Source organism: Cryptomeria japonica, chromosome 1, assembly GCF_030272615.1.
Source record: "Cryptomeria japonica chromosome 1, Sugi_1.0, whole genome shotgun sequence".
Taxonomy (NCBI): domain Eukaryota; kingdom Viridiplantae; phylum Streptophyta; class Pinopsida; order Cupressales; family Cupressaceae; genus Cryptomeria; species Cryptomeria japonica.
The window spans coordinates 639674491-639700369 of NC_081405.1; the positions used below are offsets into that span (position 1 = coordinate 639674491).

The 25879-nt window shown below is 37.1% G+C and overlaps 1 protein-coding gene across 1 annotated transcript in view; it reads right to left on the reverse strand.

Moving 5' to 3' along the window:
* Positions 1-25879, reverse strand: part of LOC131042433 (molybdopterin biosynthesis protein CNX1) — a 202917-nt gene that overhangs the window by 41498 nt on the left and 135540 nt on the right. Inside the window, exons 5-10 of the mRNA XM_057975702.2 lie at positions 7150-7251; positions 6948-7031; positions 6450-6677; positions 4357-4547; positions 3592-3696; positions 3037-3363 (exon numbers count right to left, since the gene is read on the reverse strand). Coding sequence (XP_057831685.2) covers positions 3037-3363; positions 3592-3696; positions 4357-4547; positions 6450-6677; positions 6948-7031; positions 7150-7251 — 1037 coding nt within the window. The remainder of the gene's footprint in view (positions 1-3036; positions 3364-3591; positions 3697-4356; positions 4548-6449; positions 6678-6947; positions 7032-7149; positions 7252-25879) is intronic.

The window sequence follows — 25879 nt, forward strand, 5'->3', positions numbered from 1 at the left end:
ATCTTCATGGTCACCGGGGCCACACCACCGACATAGCTTTTGAGCGGTGTCATTGTTATTACACTCTCGTGCGTAATGACCCCATTGATTGCAAGCCCTACATTGAATCATCGGGCGTCCCTTCACGTCGTATTGGACCCTGTTTCTGGTGGAATTATTATTATTCCCCCGTCCGCCTCGTCGGTTTCCTCGGTAGCCTCCGGAAGATGCATTATTGTTTGAATCCGATGTGTAGGGTTGCTCCTGGGCAAAGAGCACTTGCTGGTTACGTGCCTTTAGATTGTATGGGCATTCCTTCGTAGAATGTCCCATGATCTGGCAGATGTCACAGAATGCCTTCTTGGGACAGGCACCCTTTGTGTGGCCGCTCTCCTTACAATCCGTACACCACAGTTCATCATCCTTGCTTGTGGCCCCCTTCATTGTCTTAAACTCTTTTAACATCCGTTCCATATCCTTCTGAAGGGCTTCGGTGATCCTCCCTTTGTGGCATGAGAGCGACTACCGTGCGGTTAGCTTCCCCTTCACCGGTGCCCGGCTCCCTTCGGTGATCCTCCCTTTGTGGTGTGAGAGCGACTACCGTGCGGTTAGCTCCCCCTTCGCCGTCACCTGTGCCCGGCTCCCTTCGGTGATCCTCCCTTTGTGGCGTGAGAGATAAGTTTTTGAACTGATCTCGAGTCTCTTCAACTAGTTCTCTCTGTAACCTAGTTTCCTCCAGAAACTCTTCGAGGCTTCTTGCTCTACAGTAGTCCGGCGACGCGTAGAAATTCCCCTCGGCTTCTGCACCTTCCGTGACACCTCCTTGGTTCCCTTCGGGCAACCCTTCGGCAGGTCGTCCTTCGGCAAGTTGCCTCAGCGTCCGTCTACGTTCTACACGTTGTTCCAGAATCAAAGCCTTCTGCGCAGCCTCCCACTCGTCGGTTTCTAATTTCTTATTTCTGTCTTTATTCAATAAATTGGGCATTAATTGTGGTACAATTTCATGTTTCACAACACATAAACCAAAACACAACAGTCTTTATTAATTCATTATTTTGTATACAATCAACATAATTCTTCGCTTCGAACAGTGTTCTTTATTTCTCTCCCTTCACAATTTAAGGATTGTTTGTCCTTCGTCGGTCCTCTCTATGTCCGTCATCCTGGCGCTCATGAAATTCTCGTAAGATGTGCTGTCGTCGGTTCTCACGGTAGGTGTCTTCTCTGCGGTTTTGAAGAGCCAAAAATGCTTGAGCCAAAAGGTTAGGCAAATTGCTCATCAACCGATTCACCGCCGGGCTTACACCAAGCGTGCTCCACACAGCATCCTCTGGAACAGCCTCAATGGTGGCTTCCCCCCGTACGTGTGTTTCGATGGCCGCCTGAAGGATGCAAGAGAAATCTTTTGTGAGTGCTCGTTCTCCTTCGAACAGTTCTTGGTGATCTTCGTCAGGGTTACTGCTCGTCCCCTCGGGCAATGGTTGTCCCATTATCCCTGTGCCATGTAGTATATTCCCGTCCCTCTTGAAATAATTTCGGCAACGGCGCCAAATGTTTACCTCACTGGGTAAACAGGAAGAATACAGAAATCGAACAACAATGCACAATGCAAATACAAAAGAAGTACCAGAATAAGCTTGCCATTAATGTCAAAAGATGTTCATATTATAATGTGTCGCCAACATTACATGTCCTCCAACACCCGGAGGTGGTACAATATATGACAGCCGAAGGGGTGCGACACAACCGTCGCAACTCCAACTACCTACCCGTCGGCTAACTAACTGACCGCCGTAACTCATTATTACCGACGACAACATAAACATAATATACCAACATAACATAATGATTATTCCCGTCAACAGCATATTATGCCCATTGTGATGTGTGGTGAACACTAAAAACACCCCACTTCATATGGCTGTTTTTGCTCTAAATTCCAAATGGTGTGCACCAAGGGATGTTAGGTTGCCTCCTTGTAATGATGAATAGCTGAAATAAGAGTTAATTAAGGCCCTTTTGAAGATGTATATAAGTGAGGAGTTGACCATACTTCATTCACAATGGCCTGCCTTTACTAATTTTTACAATCCAACATTCAACAAACCAAAGGAAAAGATATATACACCTATTTTAGCTCAAATTGACTCTACTAGATGGTGGACATGGCATAGCAAGGATATACCAAATATGAGAATGCTTGCCATTCATTTCCTTTCACAAGTTGTCACGTCCTTTGTTGGAAATAGGAATTCATCATATACAGCTTCATCTACTCTATCAAAAGGAATAGGCTTATATCTAGAGGAGTGGAGAAGTTGGTGACCATGCATGGTGCCTTGTGACTTCAAACTTGTCAAACTTCCAAATATCTCCAAATTTCAGCTTTGTAATGGGATGTTGATCTTGAAGATGCCACCCAAATTGATGAGTAGGCATAGGAGGGATCGGTTGGGGTTCAATTGGATGAGGCACCCCCTTATAATGGCAATGACTCACAGTCAACTTCTATTCTGATGTAGTGTTGGCAAATGTCAATTAGGGACAGCTGCATACTTTCTATGTTATTGTCATTTTGTAGTTAAAACTTGCAGCTGTTCAGCATTTTGGTGATTTTTATAATTTTATATAATATATTAATATATCATATGCACATTGACAATGAATTATGAATAAAAATTGAATTGACATTCGTTAACTTGTTCAACTCTCAATTCAACTATCATGTTGTGTATTAAGGATCTATAATGTATGTGATGAATGTCTTGTCAATGCTATCATATGAATGTTTGAAATTTTTCCCTATATTTATATATTCATCCCCTTTGCTGTACCCTGATGGCCCACAAAATGGTCACAAAAAAATCTGTGCCCAAAACACATCCCCGTATCCCTGCCATCCCCATCCCAGAAACTCGGTGAACATAGGTTTTTAGTTGTATTACACAAATACTGAATCTTTTCTTATTAAAATACATCTAAAATGTGATAGCATTTGAATCTGTAAACCAAAATCCCAAATTTTAAACATTGTTTGAAATTATGAGGGATCCTCACCTCCGATCTGGCCCAGCTCCAGATGCAACAGTATCACTGACAGTCAGAATAGCTACTTTGATTTCCTTATCACCATTTTCTGCTTTTGAACTGTCCTCTGTAGTTTGATAATGGCCCCTTGCGCTTTGACCACCACTTGACTGACACTCTTTGGATACTGATTTCTGGAAAGCATTCATATAGCTGATATCAGAAATTAATAGTGCTCTGACCATTGTCCCAGCTGTCAGAATTGTATTTCCTACAGGTAATTCCAACAGTGCAGTTGCAGACTTCATGCTCAAAAGACGGCTACTAACTTGGTGGCCTGTGCTCGCAGCAACAAAGCTGGATGAAGCGGAAACCAATCAATGTAATGACACACAGAAAGCAACAATAAGGGTCATGAACATACAAATCAAAAAGAGCCAAAAAATGTCAAATTCAATCTCAGATTAGGGAAAAGCAAAAATATATTATCACAATGGAGAAGTACAAGAAATGTAAGGCACATGGCACAGTTCATTAATAATTGTTGCAAAGCATGAAATGTAATTTGGTATGCATGAGGCTCACCCTGGATTACCAGATCCATTGTCCTGTTCCCACCAAACTGTAGCCCGATGAAATTCAGGTCTAAAAGGATCTAGTCTTATTGGTTCTGAAATGCAAGCATTTACCCTGTAAGAGAAATACATGTTCTATTAAGTAAAAGGATATCCAGACCAACCACAAATCACCTGAAAGTATCAAAAGGTATGTCTTCTATAAATTCCATCTAAAGACATACTTTCAAACATACACTCTTGCCACATCATTTTCAACTGTTTGCTCAAGACATCTGTCCAAAAATCTAATTAGGAGAGATGGAAATTTTTTGTTCTAGGTTAAGTACAAACTATTGATTTCCAATTAAAAAACCTATAAGACATACCCTGCCTTTGCAATAATCTCTCAAAATTCATCCATTTATTTTCAAGTAAATTTACTCAAATCCCAGATATTTATGTTCCTTAAAGATTTCTTTCCATTGTCTCTTCATTAGTCAACACAAAAAAAATCATTAAGCATCGAAGAATTTTTATTTAGAAAAAACGATGACATAATCAGGTAAAGCTTCAAGCTTGAATGCATAAATATTAAATAATAATATCTTCAAAAGTGATCACTATCCAGACCACAAAGAGGATTTAAAATAAGTGGCAGCTGAACATAAATATCATGTTATCTTGCACATCCATAGACACATAACAAGTTGAAATAAAATTTCTTGAGACAAACAAAGTAAGGAATCCATAACCTCGACAGCACTCTGTATTTTCAAAATGGACCATATAATACCTGCAAGGCTTAGGATCCCTCCATCCAGCTAAGCATCGGATTGCAGGAATAGCCATTAGATGGAAACAGACCAAGCAGCTAACAGGATTGCCAGGAAGACCAAAGGCAAGTATCTTCTTTTCCGGTTGTGTCTCTGTTGCTGCAATATCTATGGTTGCAAATGTTAGTGGCTTTCCTGGCTTCATGAGAACCTGCGATTGAGGCCCAAGTAGATGCAGATGAAATATATGTCATGCCAACTACTTCCAAGAATTTACAATACCATTTGCACAAAGGACAAGTAAAATAATGTTGAGCAAAGCAAAAAAATACCTCCAGTATCTTACTGAAAGCATTTGAATCACACATTACAGTCACTCAGTTTTCACAGAAATGAAATTTTATATATACAATGCAAAGGCAAATGGCTCCAACAAGACTTTTCTACGACTTTGATTGGTATCATAAATGGGTAAACAAATGAACCTTCAATTTTCCTATACAAAATGATGCAAAATAAGCTGCAGAGAAATACCGACCCCACCATGGCTATGTTGGGGTGTTCATTAGAATCAATTGGCATGAATCTACTAAGAGAAGTCAACTAAGAGCTTTAAGGAGGATTTCAAATTGACATAATTGTCCAAAATGGTTGGTTACATAATCAGGCATATTATGCCCTGATGCTTCTGTCTTTTCAAAATTAAATCCAAATTTCATTGGTTTTGAGAGTAAATACTGTAAAGCACTTTTATTTGTATTGATCTAGTTTTTTTATTTGTTTGTCATCTGTAATGATAACTCTTCTTAACAGCCCTGAAGAAACCAACTTCATGAAGATAAATACAATAAATGAAATATAATATAGGAAAACTAAAATTAAAGATAGCAGCATATGATGTAATATAAAGAGATTTGTTAGCCGTCTCACTAGTAAAATTATCCAAGAGGATGAAATTACTGCCATAAATATATCAAACCCTAAGCTTTCTAATTCCTTGCACCCACAACCCAACAAACACCATCTCTATATCGAGTATCAATAACATTTGTAATGGGGTTGATCCAATAGAGACACATAAACTTAGTTGCAAAGGGATGGATAAACTTTTAAAGTGTAGAACCAATAGCATGGTGTTAAACCCTAAGCTTTCTAATTCCTTGCACCCACAACCCAGCAAATACCATCTCTATATCGAGTATCAATAACATTTGTAATGGGGTGGATCCAATAAAGACACATAAACTTAGCTGCAAAGGGATAAATAAAGTTTTAGAGTGTAGAACCAATAGCATGGTGTTAAAGTAGAATCTAACTGTACAGCGGTAAGGGAGAGCATCTAGAAAAATCTGGGCAGTGTATACACTTGCTCACAACTGCCATTATTTACTGTGGATTCAAAAATGGAAATATGATTGATAGAGCATCAAGTTCTTTGCCAACCTGCACATATACATGATGTTTTATATTACCAGAATGTGGAGTGTATAGAGCCTGCAAATATAACTTCACAAATATTCATGAAACCACTGATGCCTCCTTGATTTAAGAACCATAAGCATTATAACACCAGCATGACCTTGGTACATCTGTTTTCAAAATATTTATGTATGCATGCTGACCAAAGATAATGAAACTTGTGTCTTGAGAAAGCATGAACAAAGAAAGAAAACAAACTAGGCCTATGACTACCTGTTCTAAAATTTCAAATACTCTACGCTTTTGGAGACTTCAATCAATTGTTAATTCCAAAACTTACTGAATTTGAAAGCCTCTTCAACTCCAATTTCTTGAACTTTTAAATCAAATTTGCAATGCCAAACACAACATCCTACAAGATAGCAGATCATTATGCAATGACCCCATGCAGTATAGACAAGAATTCCCATTGCATGAAACATTTTACAACAACAAGAAGCTCACACCATTTTTCTAACTAGCATCTAGATCAATAAACCTTTCCTTTACTCTGCTTTCACATGCATGTTATTTTTAAAATTATGATGACTGGTTAGGTAAAGCATAAATTAACCAAAAACTCATTAATATCAAAGCATGCTTATCATCCAATTCACACTACTGCACGAAAAAGAGTTTAGTAGATTCAGCATACCCTGTTAAAATGTGTAGTACCACGTTTCTCTAGTAAAATCTTTACTAAGTCCTTGTCTCCCATGGAAACACCACCTGAAGATAAGATGACATCTGCTCCAACAGAAATAGCTTTATCCAGCATATTTTCTAAGTCTTCTTTCTCATCACGCACAATACCTAAATCACATACTTTACATTGTTCCTGAGCACAAGCTGCCAATAGCATGGCCCGATTTGAATCCCTAATCTGCATAAATCAAGCAAAGCAAATCAATGGATTAAAAACATTTTCAATCATATGCTGGTATGCTTCAGTTCATATCAAATTCCCCTTTGACTTTTCTCGTTCAATGCCTTATTCGCTCACCTTTCTCTTTAACTTCAGTGAGCAATGAAATTTACTCATCATAAAAAGTAATTATAAAGAATATTTGCATTCCAGCTATGTTGTTTTCATGTAATAATATTTTTCCAAGTTTGTGTATGTATCTTAAAAACTACAAAGATTCAACCATACCTGACCCCGACCCAGGGAATGTGATGATGGATCTACCAATTCATCCCCTGTGGAAAGCACTGAAATTGTTGGTCTTGGATAAACCTGTCAAAAATGACCACTATAGAGGTATATCAACTGATCCTTTAAATTTTAAGTCCAAGAAATGAATTAAACTATAAAAGAGTGCTCCACATAATAATCAAATCAGAAGAAGTTCTACCTTGACCATTATGATGCCAATTGTAGCCAAGAGTCCAATTTCTGCAGCACCAATTTTCTCACCAGACCTTAATACAACTGTCCCTTTTTCAATGTCATACCCCTGCTTGATTGAATTTTATAAATAGAAGTTGGTGTTGAATGTAAAGAGTTTATCCCAGTGGGAAGGCAACAACAATCGCAAGTAGTGGGAACAATCACAAGTAATTCTATTCCAGTGTAATTCCTTAGTTTCTTCACCATTTGCCATGAATTCAACAAAATTTTGTGTAGCAGAAAAGGAAAATAAATTGAAGATGTCACAAGAAAACAAAATGTCTTTTTTTGCAGCCCAGTGTTTGTCACCAATTGTTCAAGCTAATCTATGTGTGGAAAACAAAATAGGAGAGTAAACCAACATGCAATAATTTTTTGAATCATCTCCACATTTAAAGCTCCCAACAATTGTAATCCTAAGACAGTTGCAATGAATCAGATATCTGCAGATAAGCTCTAGTATAAGCTGTTAAGGGCCTCCGCAATCCTGATGGCTTCTTATTTAGCAGTTTCTCCTTCCTAAGATCATACTAGAAAGCCTTATGTGGCTCATATCTACATATCCCTCACAAAGCCTCCCACATTGGACTCCCCTATTAAGAATAAAAATCAATCTTGCAGAAGTGGTCTCATTTTAAAAGGATGCCTCAAATCCTAGAAGTACATACCAGTTCTTGAACTGGAGAGAAGTCAGCTGGAACATGATATTTAATGTCTTTTTAATGAAATAACGTGTCATTTTGCTCTTATTAGACCCATGTTGCAGTCTTTATATGAAGGAGAAGCAAAGAACTGGCAAATCATGGGAAAATTTGAGCTCACAGTTTGCTCAGTTTTATTCTATTATTGTCTTCTCCTCATACAAAGACGGAAGATCATGTAATTGTAAAATAGACTTTTATTGTTTATGTGCAATCAGATTTACTGTAGCTTCAAATTTCTGGTATATTAGAGTCAGATCGAAGAAATGAAGAACCGATTAAATCTCTTATCGATTTGCCTCTCTAGAACTGCAGGGAAAAGAGCTTTTAGTGTTTTTCCCTAGTGCACATCCTTTACAAACATATGAATGAATTGGCTTTAGTTTAGGTAGTCCTGTGAATAATTTCTCCATAGAAGGTAGAGCACAAAAATGTAAGTGCCCTAGTCTTCTATGCCAAATTTTCGCTTGATCTATGACTTCATGAAGTAAGGTTTGATTTGGCTCATTACACAATTCATATAGGTGTCCTTGTCTGTAACCAATCACTTGTGCTCTTTTGAAGGTGGATGTTATTGGCCATGCCATTACATTTCCTTCTATGAATGAGACTCTATATCCATCATCCTCAAGTGCAGAGATAGAGACTAAGTTCCTTTTGATGCCTGGTACAAATAGTACCCCAGTGAGTTGGATTGAGATTCCAGACTTCAGTCTGATTGTACATGTTCCGACACCTTTTACAGGATGTGCAGAGTCATCCCCTATTGTTACCTCTTCATTTGATCCCTCTTCTATTGAGTCTAGTAATTCTCTGAATCCGGTGACATGTCTTGATGATCCACTGTCTATCACACAAGTGTTAGACTTGTTTGAAGCTTGACTTGATAGTGCTGAATATAATACAAACTTCTCAGATTCAAGTTCTGTGTTCCTCTCTACTTTGGCGAATGATGCCTGCTGTTTTACTTTATCAAGACAATTAAATGACATGTGTCCGTACTAATCACATCTATGACATTGGACTTTTGACATGTCTTTCTTATGAAAGCTTTTCCCATGATGGGATTTTCTCTTCTTGCCTTTCTTACGGGAGTCGATATTCAAAATGTGGAGGTCCTCATCTTTAGTTTTGTGATTTCCCCCTTTCATTTGCCTTGACTCTTCAAGGAGGCAGTCATCCCTTAGTCGATCAAATTCTGTAAATTTATCCCTTGCATTTATGCCTTGTTTGAATGATTCCCAGGATTCAGGTAATCCATCTAGAGTAATCATTGATAGTTCTTGCTTCTCGACATGATAATCAAGTTTTTGCAGTTGATCTCTGAGTGAACCTATCCTCATGAAGTATGAGTTTATTGTTTCACCTTTATTTATACTTATGTGGTTCAACTGTCTTTTTAGAGCTAGGGTTTTGCTCAGATTGTTTATCTCATACGTCCTTTCAAGGGTTTTCAACATTTCATAAGCATTGTCATATTTTAATATAAGTGGTATTATGTGATCCCTTACTGCATCTATCACGATTTTTACAGCTTTATCATTTCCTTCATTCCACAAGGTTTTCTCGGGTTCGTCTGCAGGTTCGGGCTTGTCTTCTTTTATGAATTTGATTACTTTGTTCTCTTTTAATACTATCATAATTCTGACTTTCCAAGCCACAAAATTTGCTGCTCCTTCGAGTCTGTCCTCGAATCTGATTGTGTTTGCCATTTTAGAAATCTTCGATTTGATATGTAAACTTCGCTTTTAGTCTATTCGGATCTTAAGTAGTTAGGCTCTGATACCATGTAATTGTAAAATAAACTTTTATTGTTTATGTGCAATCAGATTTACTGTAGCTTCAAATTTCTGGTATATTAGAGTCAGATCGAAGAAATGAAGAACCGATTAAATCTCTTATCGATTTGCCTCTGTAGGTATGAAGGCAAATGCATATATATGTCACCAATCTTTATCTATTTTTGTTATGTACTGCGAACACCAAGAAACAATATGGAGGATGGCATATATATACGATTGTCTTCATGGAATCGTGCCCCCACAGGTGGTCGCGATCCTATGTGAAACCACGTGGTTCCACATAGGGTCGTGACCCCTGTGTGGAGCCACGATCCTCTACACCGGCGTTCATAACTTTAACCAACTTAAATGTTTGCAAGGTTAATCTGTTAGTTATGCACTAACTAAATTCCAATCTTATTTAAATCGTAAATAACAGAATTAGTATTCTGTGCGCTTAATACAATTTAGTTACGACTGAGACTATAATTTAACATATCATAAAAGGTGGGCTATGGTTTATCAACAAGGCGGGATTATTTAGTAGTATAGAGGAAATTTTGGGCCTGAAACCTTCATTTTGTAATGTCCTTTGTATGGCTCCTCCAATTTTTACAAACTTGATAGGTTATTGATCCTGGAGTTTCTAATGGTTTGATTGGTGAGTTATTAAATAAGAGTTATTTCCAGAATGCTGCTAGTGAAGAGCTTGAATTGATGAGGCTATGTGAATAATAAGTACTTCAATGTATATATGATAATGTATTAAATAATCCAATAGATTTGTCTGCTACAGATTCTGATGTAAACTTCTTGGAATAATTCGGGTCTAAAGTCTTAATCTGGATGTCTCTGTACACACACACTGACTATTTCGATACACTCCTTTGCGAAGTATACAGCATCCGATAATAATGGATAAAGATGCTACACCTGATTGGTCTTCTTTCGATTTGCAATTCAATGCAATGATTTCGCTATGATAGAATTTATAGTTTTCGATCTTCCCTCTTTTCTAATTCATGTGATGAAGCCTGCATATGTCTGCCGCTCTTCTCTGTATTTTCCTTGTGTCTTGCCCAATGATCCCCCATTGTGGAAGAAATGATTGAAATCATATACTTCCACAGTCGATTGGATGTGTCTCTTGGATTATAGGGACGTGTTCTCTGGTTGATCCTTATCGCATCTCTTCAACTCAATATCCGATTGTTTATTGTTTTGTTAAGATAATCTCCTTGATGTCGGTTTGATCCTCCTTTGAACATAAGCGATATTATTTGTTAAGTAGAAGTCGGTAACAACGAATAGTGCTAATAGGAACAGATCCTCCTTTGGCAAAACTTAATCGAATTATGGACGTCTCATCTGATTAAATATTGGATACACAGATCCATGAATGTATAGTTACCAGTATCCTCATGTACATTTGGAACTGTAGATAAATATCTTTGATCTGGTTTAATGTCTTCATGAATCGGTTATATTATTCGTTCTTCCTAGCTGTCTTCACGTCCAGAAAGGGGACATTACACATTTGACCAAATAGTTTGTAGCCACTCCACAAGATTACAGTCGATGATCAGAATAGAAAATCCCCTAAGTTGAAGGAACCAATGCAATTAGGATATTTCTTCAAGCATGTAGATCGGGACTTGAAGGATCCACAAACTCTTAAGAGAAACAAGAAACCCAAGCTTATGCTCTAAGATTGAATCTGGAGAATATGAAAGGACAAAAACACCTTTGAGATTATGGAAAATAAATGAGTCTCCATCCGATAGCTCTCTAAAGAAGACTGAGCAGGAAAGCAAGATCCTGATTACGAAGCAGGACATTAACTATAAAATTGGTCATACATTGCACTGCCTCAAGGGGACTTAAGAAAAGGACCAAGGTACATTGAGTTCAAAGACGAAGGTGAGACTCGCATCAGTTTAAGAAGTTAAAGAATATAAAGGAACTGAAGTTAAAGAATATAAAAGGAACTCTTGAAGTTGTTAAAATCTCCATTCAAGACTTCCAAAAAACCATTTATTCATTGACACTTGGATGTAAAAACCCAAGCAAACAGAGAGAGGTAAAAAGATAGCTTCAACCATAGTTGAAAAACTCGGACTCGGCAATGACTCGGCAAGTCCAAAATTTTAAAACAACTCTACTCGCAAAAACTCGGCAACTTTATCGAACATTTGAAAGTATATTTTTTTTAAATATTCTTCAAAAATGCACATTTGTATAAAACTAATGTCATTAAATTTATTTTTTAATTATATTAGAATAAACATATATATTAACAGAAATTTAGAATACTATTTAAATCATACTAATATTAATTTTTAATATATTTAAAAAATATAATAATAATTATTGAAGTCTAATATGTATACTAAATAAATTTTTATTTTTAATTTTAAAAAAGTCCATTATCAATTGATTTAATATTTTAATATATCATACGATGCTAACGATGCTATTGTGACTGGGTATGGCCATCGATCTTTGCATAGGGGAAATAAAGGCCATTTTGAACAAATGCAATGAAGGCCAAATAAGGAAATAATTAAATATTATTGATGAACGAAATGAAGGCCATTTTGAACAAATGCAAGAATCGTCAGATATGAAGGACTCACACCATCATCATGCCCTGGAGTTGTGCATGTCGTAATGCCTTGGAGTTGTGCATGTCGTAATGCCCTAGATTTGCGCCATCACCATGCCTTGGAATTGCCCCCAAAAACCCTAACTTAAAAATATGTTCTTTCTTTAACGTTCTAGAGGAGTTTTTTCTGTTTGAACCGTGCAATTTCGCGAATTTTAGGGCCAAAAATAGCAGCAAATATTGCATAAAATCGTCTACGAGTCTTTCTATGAGTAACACGCCTAGGCAAATGACCCGCGAGTAGTCACAAGTCCCGCAAGTATTCGCAGAGTTATTCAACCATGGCTTCAACTATATAAATCTGATTCTTTGCTTTGCAAGCTAGCAAATCTAGGAGTGGTGGAAAAAGCAAAAGTACAAAAACTTTTGGAGGTGGTAATTCACATAAATGAACAGTCAAGAAATCTAGCTATTCTCTGGAAACATCATAAAATCACATGCCAAAAACTTACGAATATAAGATTATCAATCCCACACAAGGTTGGTGCATATAAATTGCAACTCAAACTTGTCTTTCACTTCTTCAAATGTTTATGGTGTAAGAACCTTGCTGGTTCTAACTTTCCTAAAATGCTATTGCTGATAATTTTCAAATAAAAATAACAATTTTGCCAGGCAAGAATTGCAAATAAAACTGAATAGATGCGAAATTGAGAGCAACAGTAACCATATTATGAATCAAGAAACTGCTACAAATAATTCTAATGCTAATTCCATACCCGTAGGTCCTCAGCTTATTTTGAATAAAGAATTCTGGAGTTTGCAAGCCAAGACTTGGAAACTGACCAAAATAGGCGTACAAGTACAGAATACAATTTCTCTAGGCCAGAAATGAGATGAAACCACCTGAATATGTTGGGTGTTGGCAATGGTGCAACCAGATTGCAAAATAGGAAGGCGTTTCAGCCTCCCATACAAAACGTCCCTTTTCTGCACCCCACGTGCCAAGCAAGAATTGTACGACCAGCAACAAGAACTTGTACGGCTGCTTATTGAAATGAAAGATGCTGCTAATTGGGGCAACTAAACCTGAATGCCCTTTCCTTATTGAAAAATCTGCAAATAACTGAAGAAAATAAACTATCATGAAGCACAGTGAGACTCCTGAATGAAGCCCTCTTAGTTGCAATAATTCAACTGATCTTTCACAGCTTCAAAATCACAGATCCATGAAGAATTATTGTTCTTCAATAGCAAACCCTCTGAAACCCTTGTCTCAAAAAATCCATAGAGCAAAACCAAGCAATTTCAAATAATCAATAATGAATTGAGGTTGAATTGCTTTTTCCCCTTCTAACCCCAAATGGCACGAATTCCAAGAAAGTATGCCCAATTGCCTTTTAAAATACATTAAATGTATTCTAATTACTTTACATAGTTATAAAATGAATTTGAGCAAAAATTTTCATTTAAGTGATTTTTAAATTCACTTTATAATATTTAAGTGGCTTTTTAATTCATATAAAGTCACTTTCTGACTTTATAATATCCATATAAGTTAATTAAATAGCTTAACCACTAAAATATTAATATCTCCCTCAATATTCAATCTTTTGACGAGCTGTCTGAAGCTGGGGGTCAACACTATATAACCCCCATGTGTCCAAGTACCCTGACTAAAAATAGCACTACTGCCAAATTGACTTACTATAAATAGTAAGTCCCTCTACTGAGCCCATACACTGACTACAAAGGCCTAGAACTGAAACCAAGATAGAACTAAAGAAGTGGAACTGCCCCTGAGACTCTCTATCCAAACATGTTAGCCTACGAGAGTCCAAATAATAGGCTAACCCATCAGCAATTGATGCTGACTAGAGTGGGGACATTACAATCCACCCTCCCTGAATTTGCTTGTCCTCAAGCAAACTCAATGTTGGATGTTGTAAAATACTCTCACTCTCCCAAGTAGAATCCTCTATAGGTAGATCTCTCCACTTAACCAGAATTTCCTTGATGACCCGCCTCCGAAGATGACACTCTCTAGTCTCTATGACGACCTCAAGTACTAATATCAACTTCCCCTCATCATCCAGGGGTGGTAAGTCTGAAGGAGGAGCTATATGTTGTTGCAATGCCTTCTTGAGGCGAGAAACATGGAACACATTATGAACCTTACTATCTGTCGGTGAATACAACGATAGAGCTAATCCTCTTGTAGTTTCAACTGCTCTTTTGATTCCACATCTTGATTTTGGTCAAGATAAATATATCATTGAATTGATGTGCAGACCCAGCGTGCCTAACAATTGGGATCATTGGCAGATTTTCAATGATGATAAGCAGATTATTAATTTCTTGCAGACACGGGATAATTTTAATAATCTGTATTTTTAAGGAAGTAATTCTTCTTCCTCGTCATCTTCAAACTCAATGTCCGATACATCATCCGAGCCGGATGAAGAAATTCTTCAACTTAAAGGGAATAAATTCCTAAAGGGCTAGTTTCACTTGAGAAACTCTTTGATAAGCATGATCGCTACATCAAGAGACAACAGCAAGAAAGTGTTGATTCTCCTATGGGATATGAGAAGTATAATATTGGTTCTGATGACGATCCTAAGTTTGTCAACATTGGCAACAATTGCACTCCGGCGGAGAGAGATCCGTTCATTCAGCTTTTGCGTCAATACCGAGATGTCTTGGCTTATTCCTATGATGATCTCAAGTCTTTCCAACCAAAGGAAGTGCAACATGACGTTCCTCTGAAGCTTGGTGCAGCACCTTTCGGGCAGAAGCAGCGCCAATATAATCCTAAAATCTCAGGTACTATTCTTTCCAAAGTTCAAAAGATGTTGGACGCTCGGATTATTTTTCCTATGCATCATTCAACATGGGTAGCTAATATAGTTCCGATGCGTAAGAAGAATGGAGAGATACGTATTTGTGTAGATTTTTGAAATCTCAATCAGTTGTCATTAAAGGATAATTATCCTTTGCCAATCATAGATCAAGTTCTACAAACAGTAACAGGAGCTAAAATGCTATCTATGTTGGACGGATTCTTAGGTTACAATCAAATTGAGGTTAGTGAGCCGGATCAACACAAGACTGCGTTCACTACTCCATGGGGTACATTTGCTTATCGCAAGATGCCTTTTGGATTGATTAATGCAAGAGCAACTTTTCAGCGAGCTATGGATTTGGATCTCTGTGGTATTGTGGGAAGGTATATTGTTGTGTATCTCGATGATCTTACTGTCTTTTCCAAAGATCGTGAGAATCATCTCTTTCACTTACAAGACGTGCTGGAAACATGTCGCAAGCATGGTATCTCTCTTAATCCTAAGAAGTCAGTTTTTGGGGTGATTGAGGAAAAACTTCTTGGGCATATTTTGTCGAAAGAAGGGATAAAAAATGACCCGAAAAGGGTAAAGTCTATCCAGACCCTTCCTTTGCCTACTAGTAAGACTGTTGTTCATTCTTTCTTTGGAAAGGTTAATTTTTTGCGAAGGTTCATACCTGATTTTGCAGAAAAGACTCGTCATATTGATGATATGATGAAAGGAAAAGCTACTTTTCGTTGGAATGCGGAAGGAAAAGCTACTTTTCGTTGGAATGCGGAAGGAAAAGCTGCTTTCAGCAAGATAAAGGATGTGATTGTGCATGCACCGGTGTTGGTACGTCCTAACTATACAAAGGATTTCAACATGTATGGTTATCTCAAAGGGAATTGCGTCTCCTATTACTTTCATGAGCTGTCCTTTGAAGTCTCATGAAAGTAAGTATTCCCCAATTGAAAAGAATGCTTACACTGCAGTGAAGGTAGTCAAGTATTTCCGCTTTTATATTTTGAATACTCATATTGTTGTTTTAGTTCCCAATACAACAATTAAGTCTATCTTGACACAACAAGATTTTTGTATGAAAAGAGGAAATTGGATTGCTAAAATCCAAGAGTATGATTTAGAGATCAAACCTACCAAACTTGTGCGTGGCAGGGGACTTTGTTAGCTCATGGCTGAGAACATTTCAGAGGAACATGAATTGGATGTTCTAGAAGATCTCCCCAGGGTATTGTTTGTTAGTACAACTGATGAATGGTATTCAAACATAGCTTATTTCCTGACTTATGGCGAATGTCCACGATATTTGTCATTTAAGGAAAAGAGGAGTATCAACTCAAGGCTGCAAAATTTGTACTTTGGGACACTGGTTTGCACAAGAGAGCAATTGATGGTACTTTCCTCCGTTGTGTTGATAAAGCACAGCAAGTTAGATTGTTGGAATCATTCCATAATCTAGCTTGTGGTGGGCAATTTTCCGCATCGGTGACTGCTCACAAGATTTTGAGGGCTAAATACTATTGGCCCACACTTTTCCAAGATGCCTTCAGATGGGTGCGCAAGTGTGTGCATTGTCAGCAGTTTGTAGGCAAACAGAAGCCCGCAACATTGCCTCTGAAGCCTATTGTGATTGAAGAACCTTTCCAACAGTGGGGAATTGATTTCATTGGTGTCATCAATCCTTCTTCGAGCATTGGTCACACATATGTTCTCATTGCAACAGATTATTTCACCAAATGGGTTGAAGCAATACCAGTTAAGCATGCTACATCTGAAGTGGTGTGCAAATTCCTCATTTCTAGATTTGGTGTTCTTCACAAAATTGTGACTGACAATGCAACTGCTTTCTCATCTCATGAGGTAACTCAGTTTTGTTTTGAGTATGGTATCACGTTGGCTCATTCCTCTGATTATTACCCTCAAGGTAATGGTCAAGCTGAATCGAGTAATAAAAACTTGGTTGTTATCATACGCAAGCTTGTGGAACAGAATCAAAGGTCTTGGCATAGGCCTCTTTATGATGCTTTATAGGCAGATAGGATTACACCCAAAAGAGCTATTGGCATGTCTCCATTTCAGCTTCTTTATCGGATGAATGCAGAAATGCCCATTACTTTAGAACTTCCCGCTCTAAAATTAGCTAAGGCAATAGAAGATGAAACTTTTGAAAGTGCCTTAGACGAGGATAATGTACCTCTCCCAGCTAGAAGAACAAAGAATACAAGTGGTGGACCGGATTGTTGAGCACTAGAAACAAGTCAAATCTCTTTTTGACAAGAAAGCTGTAATGTCCCCATTTTTGGAGAGGAATTAATTAATTAATTTAATTAGTTAAGTTGTCCAAATTATTATTATTTTTCATGGATAGCTTAATTAATTATTTTAATTAATAATATTAAGTTAATTATTTATAAAGTTATCAAAGAAATTAAAATTAAAAGATGACTTTATATTTAATTAATTTAATAAAAGTGACTTAATTAAATATTATATCATAAAGTCACTTCTAGAAGCTTCTAGAGATGGTTTGGAAAAGGTATAAAGGGAGATGTAGATGAAGCTTCAAGGCAGCTTGGTCGATTGATTTGATATTGATTGGGTTTTGTAGAACCAGGAGGTTTCTACAGAATACTGTCTTTGGAAACAAAAACTCCCATAGATAGCACAACTGAGGGAGTGAAAGACCTTCCGAGGGGTTGCATTAAGGAGGTGATACTTTAGTCATCTCGATTGTGCTTAAATTGTGGCCAAAGGATAACTTGCTAAAGTATGATTTGGAGGAGTCAAGAGGAAACATTTTGGTATGGAAGACTTCAAAGGTTGTTCTACATTCATGCTGTCTATACCTTCAGTTCACTGAATTATATCGGTCATCTTCAGACCTGCCACGGCTAGGGTGAAAATTAGGATTTGCTCACAGGAGATCTTATTGGCACCGATTTTAATTGACAACTCAAGGCGATTTCAATAGGAGACTGATTGAGGTGTATTTTGGGAGATAGCTGACCTTGATTCAGATTTGAGACAATTCGGGTCTTTTCTTTCATACCCATGATTCTGCTAATATCACAGTGCTTGGAAGAAGTAATGGAAGGAATTCAGTGCACAAATCAATACTGAGTCCAAATCGTATCAGATATCTAACTCTCATGGATTTGCATCCTAGTCTTCCATCTTGGCATCGAACCTATCATTCAGAAATAGCGATTTGATTGGGATATGACAGCGACTATTCTAGGAGTGGAGTAGAGAAGTTTGGTGTTGCAAATTGATGAGATATCAGACCTTGTATCAGCAGCAGGGACGATCTGAAAAGAGGACCGAAATTGTCCAAGGAAGACTCAAAGGCTAACGATATCGCTTGCTTCTTCAAATTAGCATTGGGCAGACATCCAAACAGGTTCCCTTACTTGCTTATAGCTGATTATATTAGTGGTGTCACTGTTGTAACTGTCATAGACAGCAATATATAATTGTCTGATTTAAGGACTAAGCTTGTTTGATTGTTTGGTGATTCTAAACTCATAATTGTTGTCAAATGGACTTGCTACCAATCTGAGAAGGCATGACAATTGTTTGTCAAAATGTCAACAGCTGTAGATGTTATTCCTTCTTGCATTAGCTCGGCATTTCTTAATGTGGAGTTTCAAATAAACTTTACATTTATATGTTCAAATTCATACAAACAAATCACATTAAACCCTCTTTGGTATCAAGCAAACACCACCAAAACAAATCAGGTTTATACAGCAGCAGGGTTTGGGATTGAAGAATAACTGTTTGTCAATATTCCTTGTGTCATATGAGCATGATTTCAGCATAACACGCAAGTTATACTAGCTGTCCAGACTGCATAACACGCAGGTTACACAGACTGATAGCTAGAACAGCAGGTTGTCCGCCAGTTGTTTGACAATATTCCTTGTAATCTTAGTCCTACATGAGTAGGGGATATTACAAAAGCCAAACAGAGAGCATTCCAGGTTGGTGATCGTGTTCTTCTATGGGATAACAGAAGGGAACCGAAAGGTATGCATGGAAAGTTCGATTCTCTTTGGCGAGGACCTTTCACTGTTCATTAAATTACTGGTGAAAACAGTTATCTGCTGGCATATCGAGATGGTACTCCATTTGCACTGCCCTACAGTGGAAAACATTTAAAGCATTACTTAGAGTAAAGTTTCAGATAAGTTTTTTGTACATAAGTCTGTTTTTGAGTCTTTAGTCTTTTTGTTCTTTTTCGTCTTTTCGTTTTTAAGTCTTTCGAGTTTTGTTTTTGCTTTGATTGACTCCGTGGCCCAATGGATCAGAAGGAAGGCACTTAGAGATCTGGTTTCTATTCTTTCATCGTTTCTAAGAACGAGTGAAAGGAATTCCCTAGTCAGAGCCAGCTGTTGTCCGTAATTTTGTAATCACAAAATTGGACAACCCCTTTAAAAAATTTATTAAAAATGAAAATTTTACTTTAAGGCATGCTTTTCGAGGCAAAATTCTTGCTCCTTTCTGAATTGAACTAATTTTTGGTTCATTCTTAATCCACGTTTCAAATTTCGTCGCGTTCTGAGTTCATTTGCTTGGTCTTTCCTTCAAAATCGGGTTTTGATCTCTGAACTGCGAGTGGGAAATTTTCCTACTTTAGCAAGTAAAAGAGACTTTTGCTTTCAGAGTAATAGGAACTTTTTCTAACAATTACAAGTGAAAGTTTATAAAAGATGTGTAACTTATAACTTGTTATTTCTTTTCCATTTCCCTTATTTGGCTTTTAAGTTGTTTTGTATGGACTTTTTTATCATATTGCAAATAAATTTAAAAATACAAGTTTTACTTAAAATTCCTACTTTTCCTTTATTCTTTTTTTTAATTTTAAAACTTGTAATCGGATTTTTAAAACCCGATTACAAGTCTTTTTAGTGCTTCTTTTATGTATTGTGTGCCTTTACTTTTAAAACCCGATTTTGGAAGAAGATGTTTTAAGTTAAAAGCATGTAGTTGGATTTTCATAACCCGACTACATCTTTCTTATCCTCCCATTGAAGTTTATTTAAGTTTAAAACTTATGCCACTTACTTGAAATCAGATTTTCAAAACCCAATAGCGCATTTCTTCTCCCAAGGGCAACAAACTTGTGGCTTTCAACTTAAGATCCGATCCAAATAAGAGATAGCACATTTCTTGTTGAATCCGTTTCGCATCTTGGAGATTCATGGTTCGCTGAATATGCTTAGCATTTTTGGCGGTTTTGCCCATGATTTCCGCCACGTTTGGCATTTGTGGCCTTCAACATTCAATGCTTGGTGTTTGATGCCAAATGGGAAACATTTTCCTTAGCGTTTTCTAAACTTTTTGTCCAATGTTTATGCCGTTTTTCATGCCTTAGAGCTCAGATCAAGAGGCTCCATTGTCTTCTTATAAAGCATTTTGGGGCATATCTCTTCTTCATTTATTTTCCCCTAGGGCTTTTGATAAAGCAAGATCTGTAATTTTGAGTTTTACTTTGTTTTCTTTTGAATGTTTTTATTTGCTTTTTAGTTTCTTTATGTTCTCGTTTGATCAAGCTTGTAAATAAATCATGCTCTTGCTCAGATTTCAGGTTTCTATATGATCTTCCCAAATTGTTTTTCTCTTTGAATACAACTTGTGAATTTGCATGTTTTTCCTTCTTGCAATTTTTTTACATTTACTTGTATTCAGGTTTTTGAAACCCGATCACAAGTAACAATGGTGACATTGTCCTTCCCTTTTGGTAAAAAGAGTAGATCACTCTTTTTACAAGGTAACAAATGTTGAGTTTTCAACTAACTTACTTGATTTCGGGTTTTATAAATCCTATTACAAGTTGAAGTTTTACCCTCTATCCAAGTTGTCAAGCTGAAAATGTCTCTTTCCATACCTGTCCATGTTCATGTAAGTTTGCCATCATTGGTCAGAAACATTCTTTCCATTATTTCCTTCATGTCAAACCCCTATTCTCACCATTGCATTCATTTGTCACATCTTTTGGGGTGAGATTATTAGCAATGCTTTGTGTGAACAGCTCGCTAAAGTTCCTACCACTTTGTCCTTCTACATGAATTCATACTTGATATATATATAGCAGCGTCACTCAAACATTTCCCTGGTCTTTCAACCAAGGGTGATCGCTCCCTTGTGCCTGTGTGGGAATATTATGATCAGCTGCCTTTGAGACCCAGTAGGATCCATTACAAAAGTGTCCAAGATGCTTTCTTTGGTCACTACATGTGTTTATTTGATAAAACACTAAAGAATAGAGGGTGTCAGATGTGCATGGGAGAGAATGAATGAATATAATTGCTTATTCCTTCAATTCCTGTTGAAGATATTGTAGCTATGGTCAGATTACTGAGATCTATTTATATATATATATATGTGAACATATGCCTTGCATATATTCACATATATCTATACAAATTGAAGCATAGACCATACCGATGTAAGACTTGGATTAATATCTTCACATCTAAGAATCTAAGATGAACTTGAGACATATATGAATCAATATCAAATGTTAAGTGCTAGAGATGCGATTGAATTATAGTTCGATCCATGTTTGTATTGTTAACATACTAATAGTTAGTTAGTACTTACTAACTAATCAGATTCATATGTAAGACATACCTTTTGATATTGAAGAGACACAACCAATCATGGATAGGTTCTACAATTCATATATAGCCTCATTCGATGGAAGAATGCAATCATCGAAATTGATAAATGACTTGTATTCTTCAGCAGAGATAATCCTAGCGACTCATATATTCACAAGATATAGTTCGACATTATATATTCATTTGATATTGCAGATTGATAACAATATCCAAGGCATTCTATATCGCAGATCGACATCATATTATGGGCAGTTTATACTGGAGATTGAATATATATTTTCAAGTGTTGGGCATTCACTATTAGTGAATTAATCATCATATCAGAGATTACCGTATACTTACCTGGGCGAGGTCTATCGGTGATCAAGGTGGACTTGAGCAATATTATATATCAGGCACTGCTTCATATCAGTCAAAGTACAGATAAGTAACTGATTCTATACTAGTTGCAAATCATCTACTGCATTCTTTGATATTAGATTCTAAAGACATCTTTACATACCTGTGATTTGTCTTTCTCTACTTGAGTCTAAAGAAGTTAAAGAACTGAATTTAAAGATACTTACCTGCAAATAGAAGACTGAATTTGATTTAGTTCACATCTATCTATATCTATAATAAGTTCAATTTGCATTAACATGGTATCAGAGCCAAGATATAATCTGATCCTAAATTGAACTTGAGTAACTAAAGATCACATAATTTGAATACTAATCAAATTCCTTCATCAAACATGGCAAGCACGATCAGATTCGAGGATCGATTAGATGGAGCAAATAACTTTTCATCATGGAAGCTACGAATCACTATGTTGCTAAAGGAAAACAGAGTATACTCATATTATACGATAAAATCACCGAACCTAAAGATGAACCGGAAAAATCTCATTGGAAAGAAAACAATGAGAAGGCCATGAGATTGATCATAGATGTTGTTCAAGATCACATTGTTCCAATCCTAGCAAGACAAGAAACTGCACATCTCATGATGAAATCACTTGAAAATGCATTTGAAATCAATAATACCGGCAAGACACTCGCACTCAAGAGGCAAATAAACAACATAAGCATGAATAAAGATGAAACTATAAATGCTTACTTCATGAGGATAACAGCACTTCGAGATCAACTATCTTCAGTTGGATGTAAAATTGATGAAAAGGAATTAACCTACATTGCCTTAAGTGGATTACCTAACTCATGGGAACCTTTTGTGCAAGGCATAAGTGCAAGACCTGAACTTCCAAACTTGGACAGACTAAGATCTAACTGTCTTCTAGAAGAAACTAGACTACTCACCAAAGGGAGCAAACAAAAGGGTTTAGATGAGGACATTCATGTTCTTAACACTAATTCCAACTCTAAGAAGAAGGGAAAGAAGAAGAATTTCAAGAGGAAGAGAAAATTTAATGGAAAGGGCAAACCAAGAAAAGATGTCTCTCAAATTAAATGCTTCCGATGTGACCAATATGGACACTATGCTGCTAACTGTCCAAATCGAACAAAGAAGCAAGCAACATATGCCAAGGTTGGAAAAACATACTCTCAAGAGGACTATGAAATGCTCACATTCTACACAACACTTTCAAATCAAGTTTCCAACAAATCCTACACCTGGGTGATTGATAGTGGATCATCCCGACATATCACCGGATATCGAGAAAACATGGAAGATATGGTGGAAGAAACTGATGAGGAAGTTACCATTGGAGATGATTCCACACATCCAGTTAAAGGAGTGGGGACCTGTAAAATCAAGTTAGAATCAGGCATAACTATTCAGTTGAAGGATGTACTATATGTACCAGAAATCAAACGGAACCTGATATCCATTTTTGCCCTTGAGGATAATGGCTATAGGGTCACCTTCATGGATGGAAAAGTCCTGGCATGGTCTAAAACATCTACATTCAAGAAAGCTCAAGTTATAGGAAACAGGCATGGATATCTTTACAAATTGTACACTAAACCTAAACAAGCCCTTGTTCATGAAACTACAGACTTGAGTGAAATTTGGCATAGAAGATTAGGGCATTTACATTTTCGTGCTCTAAACTCTTTAGACAAGATGGTAACAGGATTACCTAAGTTAAACCCCTCGCACTGTGGGACTTGCAAAGGATGTGCTCTAGGAAAGAACACCAAAGGTTCTTTTCAAAATAGCTCAAGCAAAACCAAAGTTACATTGGAGCTAATCCACTCAGACTTGTGTGGACCTATGTCCAAACCCTCCATAGGTGGAGCCTTATTCTATGTGATTTTTGTGGATGATTTTTCAAGGAAGACTTGGATCTATTTCTTAAAGTGCAAAGAATCTGAAGAAATTCTAAATAGATTCAAAGAATTCAAAGCCTTGACAGAAAACTCATCCGAGAAGAAAATCAATACTCTGAGAACAGATAATGGGAGAGAATATACTTCAGAAATTGTTTAAAGAGTTTTGTGCAACCGTAGGGATCAAGAGGGAGTTTACAGTACCTTATAATCCCCAACAAAACAGAATAGCTGAGAGGAAAAATAGAGCTATTTTGGAAGCTGCAAAATCAATGATGTTCGATCAGAACTTAGATACCTCATTCTAGGCAAAAGCATCTCGAATAGCAGTTTATATCCAAAACAGATGTCCACATTCTCATCTTGTCCTGTATATATTCATGTTCCAAAAGAGAAGAGAACAAAGTTCGAGCCTTTCGGAAAGAAAGGTATTTTTGTGGGATATAGTGAGACTACAAAGGCTTACAGAATCCACATTCCTGGACAGAGACAAATAGAGCTAAGTTGGGATGTAATATTTGAGGAGGATATTGCCTTCATAAGGGCAAAGAATTATGATCAGTTGGAAATACAAAATCCTCCCTCGAACAAGGAAACACGTTACTTCCCTGAAGTTCAGACAGAAGTTCCTGAAGACACTTCTTATGAAAACCCACTTGAAGCTGAAATTCAGAGGAAGTATCAAGAAGAAAATCCAAATATCAAAAAAGTGAAACAATTACTCTGGGCTAGGAAAATAGTAGAGGAAGCAGGAAGCTTCGCGGCATCTGATGGTACATTCAGAGAAAGTAAGAGGCCTCGGAAACTAACTTATGATGCACTGATGAATGAAAACCTGGAGTCAAAACCTGGAAGTGTTAGTGAAGCCCTCAAGGGTCAAGCATGGAAAGATGCCATGACAGAAGAGTACCTATCCATCTTGAAAAATGATGTTTGGGACATAGTGCCCGGACCTGAAGCAAAATCAGTTGTGTCCACTAAGTGGTTATTCAAGATTAAACATGCTACAAACGGTAGTATAGAAAAACACAAGGCACAGTTTGTTGCTAGAGGTTTCTCACAGAAAGAAGGTATTGACTACGAAGAAACTTTTGCACCAGTAGCTCGATACACCTCGGTTAGAACAGTATTAGCCATTGCAGCATCCAAAGGGTGGAAGGTTCATCAAATGGATGTTAAAACTGCTTTCCTAAATGGAATTATTGAAGAAGAGGTTTACTTGGAACAACCTGAAGGCTTTATAGTTCATGATGCCACAACTCATGTGTGTAGACTGAAGAAAGCTCTTTATGGGCTAAAACAGGCTCCCCGAGCCTGGTATGAAAGAATTGACAGCTATCTCATGAACTTAGAATTTTCAAAGAATGTTGCAGATCCAAATCTCTACTTTAAGGTTATTAATGGTGACTTGCTGATCCTAATACTTTATGTAGATGATCTCCTAATCACAAGTGGACCATCTCATTGTCCAGTGTAAAAGGGATCTAGCTGCAGAATTTGATATGAAGGATTTGGGACTCTTACACTACTTCCTAGGTTTGGAGGTATGGCAGAAACCTGATGGTATTTTCTTGAATCAAGGAAAATACACCATTGATATATTGAGGAGATTTGGAATGATGAACTGTAGACCGATGTCCATGGAAACAAACTTGCACAAGTTGAAGGAAGCTACAGCAAAGTCCAAATTTGTGGATCCTACTCATTAAAGACATATCATTGGATCACTTATGTATTTGGTTAACACTAGACCGGACATATGCTATGTAGTTAATGCTTTAAGTCAATTTATGTGTGAACCTCGAGAAATACATCTTGTGGCAGCAAAACATATCATGAGATATCTACAAGGCACTATTGGAT